At 35.9% G+C, this 16,512-nt stretch overlaps 1 protein-coding gene and 1 long non-coding RNA gene across 4 annotated transcripts in view; one reads left to right on the top strand and one right to left on the bottom strand.

Annotated features, from left to right (window-relative positions):
- The window catches only part of LOC120312740 (E3 ubiquitin-protein ligase parkin-like), a 489,002-nt gene that overhangs the window by 229,916 nt on the left and 242,574 nt on the right, over positions 1–16,512 (top strand). For all 3 annotated transcript variants that reach the window (XM_039353870.1, XM_039353871.1, XM_039353872.1), the window contains one exon: positions 12,602–12,717. In XM_039353870.1, coding sequence (XP_039209804.1) covers positions 12,602–12,717 — 116 coding nt within the window. The remainder of the gene's footprint in view (positions 1–12,601; positions 12,718–16,512) is intronic.
- Positions 5,586–12,582, bottom strand: LOC120312743. Its single transcript, XR_005557952.1, has 3 exons — positions 11,894–12,582; positions 11,454–11,592; positions 5,586–7,257 (listed from the first exon to the last, which is right to left on the bottom strand). It is a non-coding gene; the product is annotated as an uncharacterized LOC120312743 (long non-coding RNA).

Below are 16,512 nucleotides of genomic sequence, written 5' to 3'. Positions count from 1 at the left end.
GAAAGTCATAGAAAATGATAAAATTAAACTGCTCTGGGACTTCAGAATTCAAACAGACAAGCACTGCAACATAACACCCCAGACTTAACAATTGTCGATAAGAAAGACAAAAAAGTCTGGATAGTGGACGTGGCAGTGCCTGGAGATAGCAGAATAGACGAGAAAGAACTGGAGAAGATAACAAAATACAAAGACCTACAAATAGAAATAGAAAGACTGTGGCAAAAACAAGCAAGGGTAGTACCAATAGTAATAGGCTCCTTGGGTGCAATCCCAAAACAACTGGAGCACCACTTGAACACATTGGCATTGACAAATTCGCTATTAGTCAATTGCAAAAGGCGGCCTTACTAGGAACTGCTTCCATCCTGCGACGATATCTGTAATACCATCAAACATCCACATCTGCCTATCCCAGGTCCTGGGTAAGGACTCGATAGGTAGACAAAATGCCAAATCCAGTCTGAACATCTGGCTGACTGTGCGATGATCCATAATAATAATAATAATAATAATAATAATAATAATAATAATAATAATACACAAAAATAACATTAAGAGTCTGGATGAGGAAGAGTACTACAAATACTTGGGTATTCTTCAAGCTGACAACATCAAGCACACTGAAGTCAAGAAAAAGATTAGAGGTGAATACATCAAGAGAGTGAAGAAGATCTTAAAGTCCAAACTCAATGGAGGAAATACCATAAAGGCAATCAACACCTGGGCAATCCCAGTCATTAGGTACACAGCTGGAATAGTGGACTGGACTCAAGCAGAACTAAAAGCAATGGATAGGCAGACCAGAAAAATAATGACAATGAATCATGCCCTTCATCCACGCAGTGACATTGACAGACTTTATCTACCAAGGCAAATAGGTGGGCGTGGAATGCTACAAGTACATCAGATGGTTGAAGAAGAAAAAATGGCTTTGGAAGAATATCTGAAGAACAATGATGAAGATGCACTGAAATTAGTATATCAGGAAGGCTTACTAACTACTGGAGAGACCAAACTGGCCTACAAGAAAGACCAAATGAAGAACAGAATAGAGGCATGGGAAGACAAAGCACTACATGGCCAATACATGAAAAAAATAGCTGGGAAAGCAGATAATAATAAAACCTGGCAATGGCTAAGAGCAGGAAAATTGAAGAAAGAGACCGAGGGACTAATTCTGGCTGCACAAGACCAAGCCTTAAGGACAAATGCATACAAAGTCAAAATTGAGAAGACAGCAACAGACAGTAAGTGCCGCCTATGCAAAGAAGCTGAAGAAACAGTGGACCACTTGGTAAGCTGTTGCAAGAAGATTGCACAGACTGATTACAAGCAGCGGCATGACAAAGTAGCAACAATGGTGCATTGGAAGATCTGCAAAAAATATCATTTGCCTGTAAGCAAAAACTGGTGGGATCATAAAATAGAGAAAGTCATAGAAAATGATAAAATTAAACTGCTCTGGGACTTCAGAATTCAAACAGACAAGCACCTGCAACATAACACCCCAGACTTAACAATTGTCGATAAGAAAGACAAAAAAGTCTGGATAGTGGACGTGGCAGTGCCTGGAGACAGCAGAATAGAAGAGAAAGAACTGGAGAAGATAACAAAATACAAAGACCTACAAATAGAAATAGAAAGACTGTGGCAAAAGCAAGCAAGGGTAGTACCAATAGTCATAGGCTCCTTGGGTGCAATCCCAAAACAACTGGAGCACCACTTGAACACCATTGGCATTGACAAATTCGCTATTAGTCAATTGCAAAAGGCGGCCTTATTAGGAACTGCTTCCATCCTGCGACGATACCTGTAATACCATCAAACATCCACATCTGCCTATCCCAGGTCCTGGGTAAGGACTCGATAGGTAGACAAAATGCCAAATCCAGTCTGAACATCTGGCTGACTGTGCGATGATCCATAATAATAATAATAATAATAATAATAATAATAATAATAATAATAATAATAATAATAGAGAAGTATGAAAAAAGGAAGTGTGATTAATGTGTCATTCTATTCATATGCCATTCTTCATGCATATGGCTTTATTCTATCTGTTATAATGTATAAGATTCAAGATCTATGGCATGCAGGTAGCTGCATAGAGCTGATATACTATATGCCATTTCTGCACTGTGAGTGGAAGTAGATTAATAATTAAGTATAATGTTTGACTTTATATATGATTTTCTTGATTCCACATAAAGAGATTCTAAGCAATATATATTAGTGCAAATACTTGAATATTCCTATCAGCACTAATATTGGTTGCTAGAATATTGAATGTCTATACTATAGAATAATGATGATTGTAAATTGGCTTCCAAAGAAGGTAACAAGTCATATTATTCTGGCATATTAGAAAAAATGTATTTATTTTCTACTAAAAAATTGTATTTTTTTACTTTGGCTTTATGTCAGCATTTTTGGAAGAGAAATCAGTTTCGTTAAATCAACAAATATTTGACATGCACTATAAGATTATCCGTTTATTCCTCACTAGATCATTTGGTTACGCCTAAAATACATTTTATTTTGCTGCAGTCTAAACACGGACTTTGTATTTCTCTGTCTTGTACTATAGGGAGTAAAATGCAAATAGTTATGTAAAGTTCCAAGAAAGATCATAATGCATGAAGTACAATTTAGCAATGCAATAAAATTGCAAATACATAGACTGGGAAATCACTTGTCACTTCTCATTAGTTTTATTAATATAAATCTGAGAAGCTGTAAAAACAAGATTTTGATATAGTAAAATGGATACTCAATCAGCAATGCCAATTTCTTTTAGAAAGTTGAAAGTTGTCATCTCACCAGGCCTGATACCTGGGATTAAAAAAAGTTGTACTATTAGAAATCAGAATATTGAAACCATATCAATTGCTTAAGAGAAGTACTATATACTTTTTAGATAGGCAAATTATTTAGTGTTAATAAATATGTAATACTGAATAGAAGATTTCAGATATTTCCCTAATAATAAATCTGATTGTGAAAATGTCCATCTGATATTCTTCAGGGGAAATAATGTGGAAACCTTTTCTTAATTCTAATTTATTTTATACAGTTTTGGGCACAACTAATACTTTTATATTGCTTAACGTCTGTGGAGATTCTCAGTCATCCAGATCATGCCCCTAAAGTGCTTTTTCAAAAGACAACTGGACTTTTTTTTTCCTTGAAGAAGTTTCGCTTCTCATCCAAGAAGTTTCATCAACTCTCCTCAGCTTTATATTGCTTGATATGTCCCACAAAACACAATATTTAATTTTTCACTGTATTAGCGATTCTCTGATATTGCAATCTTACTTCGCTTTGCTGCACTATAAACTAACATTTTTAGGCTGAGAACCTAAAAGCACTTGAATGTTCTCATGTTTTTCTTTAAATGACAGTCCCCATGATTTCTACCAATTAGAAAAATCAAGCAATAGGAAAGTGACTATTTGCAGATCATAACCTCAGGTTAGGCTGATCAAGTTGTCTGCATGTAGTTTAGCACTGCTAAGCAATTCCCCAAATACATCTTTTAAACAGATTTTGAAAAATCTCATATAAAAAATAATGCAAAATGTCCTCAGATGGTGTTTCCTGACTTTCTCCTTATGCTTCTTTGGATAATTGCCAATGGTGTAATTCTTGTCAGGTGGCTGATTTAAAAAAATAAATAAGGCCAGTGAAATATAACGGTTTCTTGTATTGTGTACCACTATATTGACAAATTTACTTTCTTTTGTTCCAAGCTGCTCAAAAACATTGCTGTCTATAAAATCGTTTAGGTCAAATTCAAAATTTGCCAGCAAAGGCTGGCAGAAGAGTGTAAGCAGTTGGAAGTAATTTGGACCAGCAATTGGATTTGAAAAAGACATTAATCATAATGGCAGAAATCAGCTGTTAATTTCAGGCTGGATAAATATAATCACAAACACATTCAAAGGGTATTTTTCATAAGATGCCAATATTAAATCACGTATACTTTTTTCAGAGATGTATAAGATGTGTTTAGAATATATGTTACATGGCAGATAGCATTTTTGAATATGCCTTGTTACCAGAATGAAGTCAGACTCTGTATTAAGCCCCAGACCACTTACCACAGCTCCTTATATAACCAAAGCATCCCTGTTCCTCCTTCCTCATGTTCCATATTCCATTACACGTCCCCATCTACATTGCCATCCATTCCATCTCTGAGCAACAGTACTATTTTTCTTACTTGCAGTGGTTCTACTACATGTAGCCTCAGGCTCAGGTCAACACAAAATTCAATTGTAGTAGGAGGGAAAGAGCATGGACACTCAGACAAGCCACAGTCTGGGAAAATCTGGGAACTCGTCCTGACCAACCTTTCCTCAGCAACTCATAAGTGCTGGCTGAATAACTTAAACCCTACTACTATATTATATTAATTAAACTTGTATGTCACTTGACTCTCATTGATTTCTCCCTACCCTGAAGGATGGTTAAAGACCAGGGCAGTTTGGAGGAAAAAATCACAGTGAATAATTCTAGCACATGGTTTCTGTTATTTCCATTTAAGTAGAGATGCATTTAGGCTGGCTGATACTCTGATGAACTATCATTTGAAATACTAGTTATATCTAGTATTTCTAGACCATCTATCATACCATGATATGTTCCTGAACTTGCACAGTCTGTGCATGTTTTCTGTTCCTTTCTGCTTTTCTTTTCTTTTTTTTTAACATCTGTTTAGTCTCATATGATCAGTGCTCAATCAATCCTTCTGCCTCTTCCACTATTTGAGTATAAGCTACACTGGAGGAATGTTTTGGGACAGTGTTTATCAAACTTGGCAATTTTAGGATGTGTGAACTTTAACTCCCAGAATTCCCTAGTCACGTGCTCAGTATTAATATTCTAAGTACTCTATATTATCTGCATCATATATTTAATTATATACCTATACAGAAAATTATCTTTTGAAAATAGTATTGTAACTCATCTGAGTTTTGTAAAAGCTCACTTACTCACTTCAATATATTTAACAGCTTCCTAAAACCTGTGCCTACACATCTGAAGTCATTCTCTCTCAAGCATTTTATATAATTTAGATGTCCTGTGGATCCCATCCAGAGTTATTGTGAGTACTTTGGCATCTGTGGGCATTATAGTCACAATCTTTTTTTCACTCAAGATAAGAACCAGAAAAAGTCTAAGTTCCAACTTAGCTTGGGGGCTCACTTCTAGTAGGTCATTGTAGAAAGTAAGGAAGGACCCTTATGGAAATATGCAAGCTCTGTTGCCAAAGCAAAAAGAATTGCAATATATTTTAAATCCACATCAGACAAAAAGTATGCCTAAGAGGTTCAGATAGACACCTTCCTAATTCACAGAAGTAAATAAAGGAGGGAGTAGATATAGCATAGGGGTCTTCAATCTTGGCCCTTTTATGACCTGTGGACTTCAACTCCCAGAATTCCTAGCCAGTGTGCCTGGCTGAGGAATTCTAGGAGTTTTGAAGTCTACAAATCATAAAAGGGCCAAGTTTGAAGACCCCTGATATAGCACAATCAGATTCAATTATTATAGCCACTCTCTGTAAAAGTGGGATTCATGGGATTCAATTATTATAGCCACTCTCTGTAAAAGTAGTTTTAGCCTCCCTGTAGATTTTATTTTCTGGTCTGGTCTACCTAATGGGGCTGACAATAACTTTGGGCCTTTTATCTGAACCTATTTTTATTATAAGATAATATTTGCTCTTGTATTTTTGTTTTTCATTCTATAATCTAATAAAATGTTACAAACAGCCTAAGATAAAATTGGAAAAGACAATGCTATCATTATTCCTGGGGTATGAGCAATAAATGAATTAAGTAAGCTTTATGCTTCCCCCACCAGTCAAATCAGAATAGAAATCATTGATTAATTGATATTATTCAAGTATTAAGCCCTCCTCCACTGTACTTCAAAGGTGGCTTATAAATAAATTATATTATATTATTTGATAAATAGGATAAATAATAGTTACCTCATTTTAATTAATGCAGCTTTCTCTTTTTAATCTGTTCTGTCTCTTTTGGATCTGCCAGAATTAGACAACACAGCACAAATACAAGTGTTCCCTTAGGATCTTTAAGTAAATATTTTTCTTTATATAAATACTAGTACAAATACTAAAGATTTTGTTTCCATTTCAATGCCCTACCATTAATCCAATCATGAAAAAATATAATAATACAATGGTTTTTTGATCCATCATTTGCTATGGGTACATTGATTTACCTAAAGATGTTAAACAATCAAATTTGGTTATGGCCCCCAAGGAAGATTGTATGGTAAACCAAAGAGTTCAAAACTAAAGAGTTCAAAATTTAGCTATTTTAAATTGGATTTATTATTTCAGTTTCAAGGCCACCCAATCCAAAGTGATTCTGAGCAGCTTACAGATAAAAATAAACTAAAGAATATATGGGGGGGAGAGGGACAACAGATAGAACCAAAACAAACCAAAAGGGCTCAACCACTATCTTAACTCAAGGTCTAGGAATTAGGGCTTTAGTAGTTTGCAGAATGTCAGAGGACTGGAACCAATCTCTGGAGAAGATCATTCCTCAAGAGAAGAGCATCACGGAGAAGACATTCTTCCTAGATCCCATAAGATGACTGTGACTATCAGGGTCTCCATAGGCTGGGATGGGATAAAAATTTCAAGATGGCAATTATCTCTGTATGATGAAAAACGTATTATTCCACAAGCTGACCAATGGATTGGATGAAAGTTTTGAAGACCAGATGAAACTTTATTACAATTACAATTGTCATTTGATTCATCTTTGGAACCACCATACTGAAGAAGAATACTTAAACCACTTTAAGCAGTAAAACAGTTATCCAAAGTTTAATGAAGTTTGAGACTGGAAACATGGAGATTTAATACTATGGTGGGTAACTTGAAAAGAGATGGAACATTAAGATTCTGACGTAGCTGCAGCAAATTCATTCCAACTCAGTGGCGCATGTTTTCATATCGCTGCTATAAAGCATGTCTTCATGCTTTATAGCAGCGATACAAACATGATATAACAAGAATTGGCAATAAATGGAAAATGCATCAGGTTACAAAAAAAATCTAGCCATTTACCTCCTGTTGTTGTATTTAATCCCACCAAGATCTTTCAAAGGCCAATCCTGTATATGATTATGCATGAGACACATATGGTTCCATAATGTTAGCATGTATTTGCCAAGCAAATCCTGATTAACATCGATAATTACATTTTCCTGTAGGAAGACAAAACACATGGACAATAATTTTTGAAATGGCTCATTTTCTTGAATGTACGTGCATGCCCACACATTAAGCACCATGCCTTTGATGTAAAAGTTGGACCTTAATGTTTTAATCAACAGTTGCCGTATCTGCACATTTTAACAGCATGCCAGTGCTATAAACTGTTAATGGAAAACTTCATGAAAGCCCAGAGTGCTTGATTGAACAGAGAAGACAAGGTTGTAAGGGTGATACTGCTGCAATTTGAGTGATTGCCGGCGCTGTGCCTTAATTACGATTTTTTGTATTAATACCTCTTCAGAGTTGATGTTGTGTTTGAGGCAGATTTATTTTCACCTCTTTTAGCCCCTGAAAACAAAGGGAGATAATCTTAATCAAGGCTGTTTGTGAGAAATTAGTCCCGACGATTCAAGGGAAACAGGGACTGCTATTGTTAGATTAGGAGTTGTGTTGCTAGTGAGGCACAATACATTCATATTCTTTTAATTTATTCTGATTGCCTCTTGTTCTCATTGCTGGTGATATTGTTCTCTACAGAAACCCCATAATGTGTCTACAGAAGTTTAAGATTGCTATCAGCCAATCTGCATAAAGTAGCAGGCAGGTTGATGCAAATAGCCGTTTACTTCGTTCTAGAAGATCTGGGGGCACCTCCTGTGGTGCATTGAGCAAATTTACTTCGGGGAAAGACAACTGGCAAATTAGTCCACATCTTTGCATGGGCCTGCTTGTTAGCAAGTACCCTCTAGCACTAATCTAGGCTTACTTTATTTTTTTCCCCTATGTTAAGTTTAGTACTTGTGATGGCCTGATGGTATTCACAAAAGAGATTAATAATACTGGAGCTTGGCAGTGATTAGAATGCAGTATTGCAGGCTAATTCTGCCCACTGCCAGGAGTTCAATCCTAACAAGCTCAAGGTTGACTCAGCCTTCCATCCTTCTGAGGTTGATAAAAGGAGGACCCAGATTGTTGGTGTCTATATGCTGATTCTGTAAACTGGTTAATGAGTGCTGTAAAGGACTATGGAACAGTATATAAGTTTAAGTGTTACTGCTATTGCTAGACAAGAGTGGGTTTTTTGTGTAAGTTTTTATGAGGCATAGTAAGTAGAAAGTGTTACACAATTCTGGCTGTTTCTTGCCACACACATATGAATTTCTCCTTTTTTGCCCTAATTTTGCAGTCACTATCAGTATCCAGTGTTGGCATTACAATAGCAGAGCTGCTGTCACAAAGAATAAATTCAAGTTATATGTGCATCATTGCATTTACTACTTAATTGCGTTTAACCTGAAGTCAGCCTCTCTGTATTAGAACTGCAATCTAACTTAAAATAATTTTTTTCTTTAGTTGCACAGTGAAAATTGTGGTCCTCACCACCACCACCACCACCACCACCATCACCCCAAAAAATGGAACAAAGCCAGGAGGATTAGTCATGTCAACAATAAAAATCATAAATGATGTTATGTATTTAAATGATTTCATTTCAGTCATGTTAATAATTAACAGTTGGGGTACACTCAGAGCTTTGGCAGGCTACCTATGGCCTTGAAAGAGTAGTTGCACAGCTCTAGATACCTCCTTTGTGATAATTGGGTGGTTTTGCCATTGGATTATGGTTCTGAAATGTAAAAGGGATGTGTGTTACTCAAGAATGGTTTTTTTTTTTTAAAGATAGAGTTTCCTTAGTGTTTTGCTCAGTTTCTGGCAACAGTATGGAAATGGTTTGCTCTTTCCCTCTTACGGGATGTTTATTTTTTTTTCAACTTGCCAGCCAGTTTTTTTTTCTGTTGGTCTCCCATCGCAGAGTCAGCCAGGTTTAACCCTGCTTAGTTTTTCAGTGTTACCTAAGGATGCCAAAGTATTGCAATTACTAGTGGTATGGAATTTTTTTCCTTTCCAGATCAAAAAGGTTTCTTTGGCAGGTGGTTTTAAATTTCTCCAAATAACTTTGAAAGATATAACAGAAATTATTATGGTAAAAACAGTTTTCATGGCTCTCAAATAAAACAAACAGCTCCTTCTTTCAAACTCTGGCAATCTTAAATGTTATTAACATTCTGAGCTGCAGGTAAATTAATTACAGTAACTCTGAACTGGCTTGTGGGAGCTTTCCATTCAAATATTTAATGCCATGTTTTAAATCCAGTAAATTGAAAAATCTGTAACTTGTCAACTTTTCTCTTTCATTCTGTATTTAATGTTGAAAGATTGCCTTTTCATTAAGGAAGTAAATTAACATTTGGGTAACTTGACAACTTTCAATCTACACAAGTGTGATCCCTGCATATTTCTGCTGTGCTAAATTAAACAGGGCCAACTTTCGGTATTTTTGGATGACTTTGAACAAGTAAGGTCTTTAAAGCAGTGCTTCTCAACCTTGGCAACTTTTGACTTCAGCTCCCAAAATTCTCCAGCCAGCAAGAAAATGAGCCCAGTCATTGGCCAGGATGACTTATGCAAGTTAACCAAAACATCCTGCCAAATTCTTTCCTTTTCCTTCCTTTTAAAATTCCTTTTAAAGCTTCTCTTTCCATTCTCTCCAAGGTTATATTGTGTTGACTAGATGTGTTCATTCATACTTTAATTTCTTCTACTGTAGGTTGCTTTGATACTCTTAGGGCAGTGTTTCCCAAACTTGACAATTTTAAGGCATGTGGACTTCAACTCCCAGAATTCCACAGCCAGCAATGCTGGCTGTGGAATTCTGGGAGTTGAAGTCCACATGCCTTAAAATTGTCAAGTTTGGGAAACACTGTCTTAGGGGGCTGCTTTCGAAGTCAGTTTCAGAAATTTCTCTGGTACAAAAAAACAGTGTTTAAAACCAGAATTTCCAGCATGAAAGAGGTGCTGATTTTATGACAAATGCAAGTTGAAAGTGTTATTATTTAGCATGTGAGGAGAGCATGACAGAAGAGAAATAAACATATATACACAGTCCACGTAATTATGAGTAAAACTTCTATGTGGATATGACTTATAGCTGGATGTTCAATTCAGCGATCTTGGTGATCACCTCTGGTGCTGCTTTATGCAGATCTTCTGGGGAACCAAAGAATGCACAGCCTGGGCAACCTTGCACAATATGTTTAATAGTTTGCATATCAGCACAGTTGCAACAAGGGGAATCTTTCCATCCCCACTGATACAGGGCAGAGGCACTTCTTTCCATACCACACCTCATTCTGTTCAATTTCAACCAGACAAAGTGAGGCAGGTCAAAACCAGGTGGTTTGGTAAAAGGAACACTAATGGTTAGGGCACAAGGAGGTCCTTGACCATAGCCAAATGAGTTGAAACTCTGAACTGGTGCATAAAACTTTCCTTTCCTTCACTTCCCCCCCTTTTTTTCTTTCTTTCCTTCATAGATTATATGCCATCGAGTCTTTTTAATTCCTAGCAGCCACATAGATGCAGCATTGATTCTCCATGATAATCTATCCCTAAGCTTGTAATTGTAAATCTGATTGGTAAAGATGGTTTACTTTTTTTTTTGTTTACTGCAGCACTGAAATTAATACTAAATCAGTGCTTATCAGCAAAGTAGTCATGCCGTTGCAGACCTCTTTCACTGGGAAAAGCTGTTCTAGTCAATACAGTCTTTTTATGAATGGGGCTTTGCTTTTATTTAAAACTTCACTTTAGCCTAGGAGTGATTTCTCTACAACCAATAAGTGCTGATCAAAAGAGCAGATTAGTTTGGCACTTTGGGAAATCTGCTTGTTATCAATAGGAGGAACAAAGCCAGACTGCAAACGGAATCATAAAGAAAAGTACAAAACAGCTACAAAACAGCTGCAACAAATATTGTTCTCTTTGTTGTCCTAAGTATTTGAAGGATCATCTCTTTCTCATATGAAATTGCTTATTTCTCAAGCTATTTTCTGTAAGTTAACACTTTTGGGATGTGGTGGAATACAGCTCTCCAAAAATCTAACCAGTTGTATTGTATGAAGGTTCTGTGAATATTTTACTCCTTCCCCTTCAGTAACTGGGACTGTTTTTTCAGGGACCAAATGAGTGTCTTAATTGATGTATATGCTTTAGCTACTCATTTCACTAACTAAAATTCTCAACCCTATCAGGCCCATTTTGGTTCTGTCCTGCTCCCTTCGGGAGTGCAGCACCCGTAAAAGCAGGATAAATGGTTCATTCCTGTCTTGGAACATTCCCCACTTACGTTATTCTTGATAGGTTGAAAATGTCAGGTAGATCTGCCTTCAGCTCTTCACAAAGATGCCCATGAAAGATGCTTAATGCTCCTTCACGCATTTTATGTACTGGAGTAGGGTGTGTGAGTTTTCTTCTATGAACAGTTCCTGCATGGATAGATTGATGTTTGAATTATCTAATGCCACATTTTTGCAAGCCGCTTGGGGTTTGATGGTATATAAATTTTTGTTACAGGAAATAGAGATATAAAATATGTGTGAGGCAGAGCCATAGAATGGGCATTTTACTGGAAAGGTGTGAAGTGACACACCTTAGTTTTATAATAAAGATGCATAACGGTTTGCTTTTATCATTTAAATGTTTTTCCACCCCAGTGGCAGTTCCCATGAGTTTTTTAGATACTGGACAGAATTCCTTACAGATTCAGCAGCAAAGTTTATGGCTTACCATTCACTGGCATTCTGGATAGCTGCTGATATTCCCTGCCTCTCCCATCCCCAGCTCTGGGTTTATTATTGCAAGTCTATAATAAGACAATAGGGAGACAAATCAGGTTAGCTTCCTCTTTATTATACGTTTGGCAGCTGGCATAGACTATATTGTTCCATTACCTTTTTTAATGTTCTTAAATGATGCCTTCAGATTTTATTGTGATGAATATTCTGTCTTCTCTTGTTAACCTATTGTGATTGTGTTTGATTTCAGTGTATTGTGGTGTATTTTATGTTACTGCTACTTTTATCTGATTTCTGTATATTGCTTCAATCACCCAATGGAGAGAAAAGCTATTTAATAAATATGTCTAATAATAATAATAATATCCACCCTTGTCAGAATGGAGATGGTTTAGCTCTTCCAGTGGACTAGAAGGAGTGGTGGAGGCAAAGGATAAAGAGAACAGATATAGAAGTGCTGCGTTAGAGAACAGATATAAATACTGAAAGTTTATCCTTTTCCAAATAAAATCCAGTGTATTTGATTTTGATTTGTTGCTACACAGAATAGAAAAAAAGTCATTCTGATATTCTATATGTGAATTTTCATTTGTTTCTGAGTTTTTATTACGGAGAGAGAGAGAGAGAGAGAGAGAGAGATGCACAATAAATGTTGGTGTCTTAATAAATGAAGGTTTTACATTTCTGTTTGTCCCAACAGAAGTTAAATACAGCAGTTTTTATGTTTTCTGCAAAAGCTTCTGCCAAGCTGTGAAACCTGGGAAACTCCGGGTTCGTTGCAAAACATGCAAACAAGGGACACTGACTTTGGCACGGGTAGGTTTAACTTTCTATCATTTGTTGTTTAGTTTAAGTTATTAAAATGTGAAGTGATAAACTGATTGGAATGGAATGGAATAATAGAGTTGGAAGGGACCATGGAGGTCTGCTAGTCCAACTCCCTGCTCAGGGGATTAATACTTCCTTTGGAGAAGCTGGCCCCTCATATCTGAAAGGGGAATTGGATGTATACATAACTGGTAGAAAATGAATATGTCATTCATGTTTCATTAAATAAATTGGCCAACATATCAGTTTATGTTATTTGATATATTCATTTTCTACCTGTATATTTTATTGATTTATTTGTCCATTGTAAACAAGTGTACTTTATAATAAGTCTTTGTAGCATTACCCTAGAGAGATATCTCTAGTTACATTATTATTCATGCTGAGCCACATGACAAGATCTTTTCAAATTCATGCACTCTCTCCTATTTCTTTAATACCTTCATTTAACCCTGATCATTATTCACTTTCTGCTGTGGTTTTCAAGGGTTGGCAATTTTTATCAAACTGTTTTCACATGATGATAGTGATATACTTTTGTTGCAAATTGTTCTGAGCATCTTTTATTTTAAAACAGTATCTTTGGGGAACATAGGCAGGATATGTATCTTTGAAAAATATATTCAATGTGCTTCCAGGTACATAATGCATATGTGCGTTGTATACACTCACAAGCCAGTTTGGCGTAGTGTTAAGGTGCTGGGATAGAAACCAGGAGACTGGGAATTCTAGTTATGTCTTAGGCATGAAAAACAGACTGGGTGACTTTGGGCCAGTCACTTTCTCTCAGCCCAACTTTTATTGTGGGTAAAATAGGAGGAAGGAATATTGGTATGCTTTCTGCCTTGAATTGTATATAGAAAAAAGGTAGGATAAAAATATCCCTCCCAAAAATAAGCAGAACTTGTATCTGGCAAGATCCTTGGCAACTTCAGCAGATAATAGGCTTCTGTATCATATAAGTGTAGAGTGTTCAGAAATTGTAGTTTCAACACAGTTGAAGTGCTTCTACCACTCTACACAATTACAGATAGCAAAATCAGTAGACTTTCATGTTAACATTGCTTCACAAATGAAGCCCTTCTGTGTCCTCCAAACTAAGTTAACCTGAGATCCTTTGTAGTTTTAAAGGGATAATAGCCTTCTCAAAAGCTTAAACTCCACCCCAGCTTCAGAGAGGATTTGGATTATCCCATCTCTTGATTCCAATTCCATTAATCTTTCTTCTTTGAAGTAACCACATTTAACTCTTCTCTGACCTGATCTATGGTTAAGGAAAAGCAAGCCAGTTTCATAAGCTAAAGTTCTCCATAACTCTGCAAGATAGTTCATTGTAGCTTTCTCCATTTGTCTTTACAGCACAAATAATGCTTCATTAGGATTTTGTCAGATTCAGGTTGGCTATTTGCCCTCTGAATCAAAAACCATATTTCAGTTCTGTGCGTGGAAGTGGAGCTGCAAGATGCAGTTCACATTGATTTTCTGTTTCTTTCAGACTTTTCATTGACCGTTTCAACTTTTGTGTATGTTACAGTAATTAGATATTTCCCCAACAACTAATATATCAATGCATTTACTGCAGAGTCTGTTATTGGCCTGGTTCTTGTGCTCAAAACACCGAGCTCAGCAATTTTACAGTCAGAATGTTTGTAATTGTTTTGTTTCGAAATTGGCATTTGGTTCCCTTTTTTTTTGTATTGATAGCAAAGCCAACAATCCCTCCTGAGTAAGAATACTCTAAGCCGTCCCTAACCTGATGCCCTCTGGATGTGTTGGCATACTGAAGGAGCTGTATTGACAGACTAAGGGGAATTGAAATATAAAAAACAAAAGGCTTTCTTATTTCTGCTTAAGAATTCCAATCATAAATCAGCTGACTTATGCTGGTCACTCCTTACACTATGCTTTACCATACCTTGCTAGGCAGTAGCACCAAGCTAAATTTAGTCATGATTAGTACTTGGATGGGAAGCCACCAGAAAAATCTCAGTGATGTAGGTTAAATTGGAAAGTAAATATATATATATATATATATATATATATATATATATATATATATATATATATCCTAAGTAGTAGCCATGGAAAACCTCTTTTAATTTTTCCTAGGAAAGCTATGTGGCACATGCATGAAGTCACTAGAGGCTAAACTGCCCTTGGAGCACATGTATTTTATCTTTCAAAGAAAATACTCAGCCAGAAGTGATGTGTTTTGATTTATTTTATGCTAAAAAGCTAGAGCTAAGCACCTCACAGCTAGAGATTCCTCCCAAAACTACTGAAGCATAAACAAAATATTTTTGTATTTCCTCCTCTTTTATTTTACTTATATCAACAGAACATAGCATAGGGGTCTGTTCCCAGCAACTGGACTAAATCCAGTTTCAGGCAATACCTCTGAACACATAAAGATGTTTTTCCTCTTTCCTGAATTACTGGATACTTCTCTCTCTTGCCCTATTTGGCATCTTTCCTCCCCTGACCACACACTCAAAGAGGATTTTCATTATAATTCCAGGCCCGTATTTCTTTTCTTTCTTCCTATCCATTTATTCTACCACCTAGCAAAAGTCCATTTTATGTCATTAACTTGGATGACAGGATACTTTACATAACGTTTGATTTATAGTTCTCATTCTCCTGCCCCAGTGAAGATTCTCTGAAGTTAAAAAAAAAAAAGGTCAGTTCAGAAAGAATAAAAGAGGGAAACCCCATTTTTTCCGTTTCTTTTTATAAAACTTGGCTGTTCTGTCCTTGGTAACTAAGGTGCTTGCTTGTGAGATCTTTGCTTCCTCTTTATGTCAGAGAAGCAACAAAACATAGATAAGCTGATACAGCTGAAAAACTGATGTTTTGCACTCCACTATATGTTTCTTGAAGGAAGTAATTTTTAAAATATTTGCTTGCACTTCATCAGCAGCACAGCAAAGTATAAGGCAGTTTTTGTTTCAATGAAACCCTTAAATTGGCATTAAAAAGAAATCAGCATTAACTTTCTTAAGGAAGTAAATTCTTTGCATTGGTGAACTAGAAACAGATAACTTAATTGAACTAAACTAAAGAAGGTGGACATTGGGAATATTCATAATTTAGCCTTATATTAATCTTTTAACTCATATTAATTTGTAATATTATTTTTTTAAGATACATTAGGAGTAAATTCTACATTTACAGAGTCCTTTTTGTCTCTCCTAATAAGAAAAATTCCCATTATATTTAAGGCTGCATTTTATGAGTAGTTCACAACCTGCTTATCTTAGAAATATTTGTTCTACATTGAATATAATTATCAGGAAATAATATTAGCAACATACTGAGAGGTTTTTTCTTTTCCAGAATAACTTGATCATCTTAATAAATGTTGCTGGCTCATATCTTGCCAAACACGCAACATGCTTTCAAATATGTAAAGTAGTTATAGGAAATGTGCTCCATTTTGTACTCTCAAAGTTGTTTGATAATTTGTAACACTGCAATATTAAACATTTCACTGTAAAATATAATTTAAGTATAATTCTCACCACCAGGCTTTCTTAAACGTTCAAAACTGGTCTGATATCATTTGTCCTGGTTTTGCATTTTTAAATCAATACCTGAGTTGGGATGGGCAATAATGTGGTAAAGCCAGCCTTCCCAATATATTTATGCTGATGTGCATATTCTTGCTCCATTATAAACATTAATTTAACTATGTGGGTTTGTTGTTTTTTTTTTTGATTCTCTGAATATACATAATAAATGTGCATAGTGAGGAAAAGAGATAATATATTGATATACAAAACT

The sequence above is a fragment of the Crotalus tigris genome, unplaced genomic scaffold, assembly GCF_016545835.1.
Source record: "Crotalus tigris isolate CLP2741 ecotype Arizona unplaced genomic scaffold, ASM1654583v1 scf7180000018526.697782, whole genome shotgun sequence".
Taxonomy (NCBI): domain Eukaryota; kingdom Metazoa; phylum Chordata; class Lepidosauria; order Squamata; family Viperidae; genus Crotalus; species Crotalus tigris.
The sequence above is the reverse complement of the archived record's forward strand: the minus strand, read 5'-3'. Positions and strand labels throughout refer to the sequence as shown.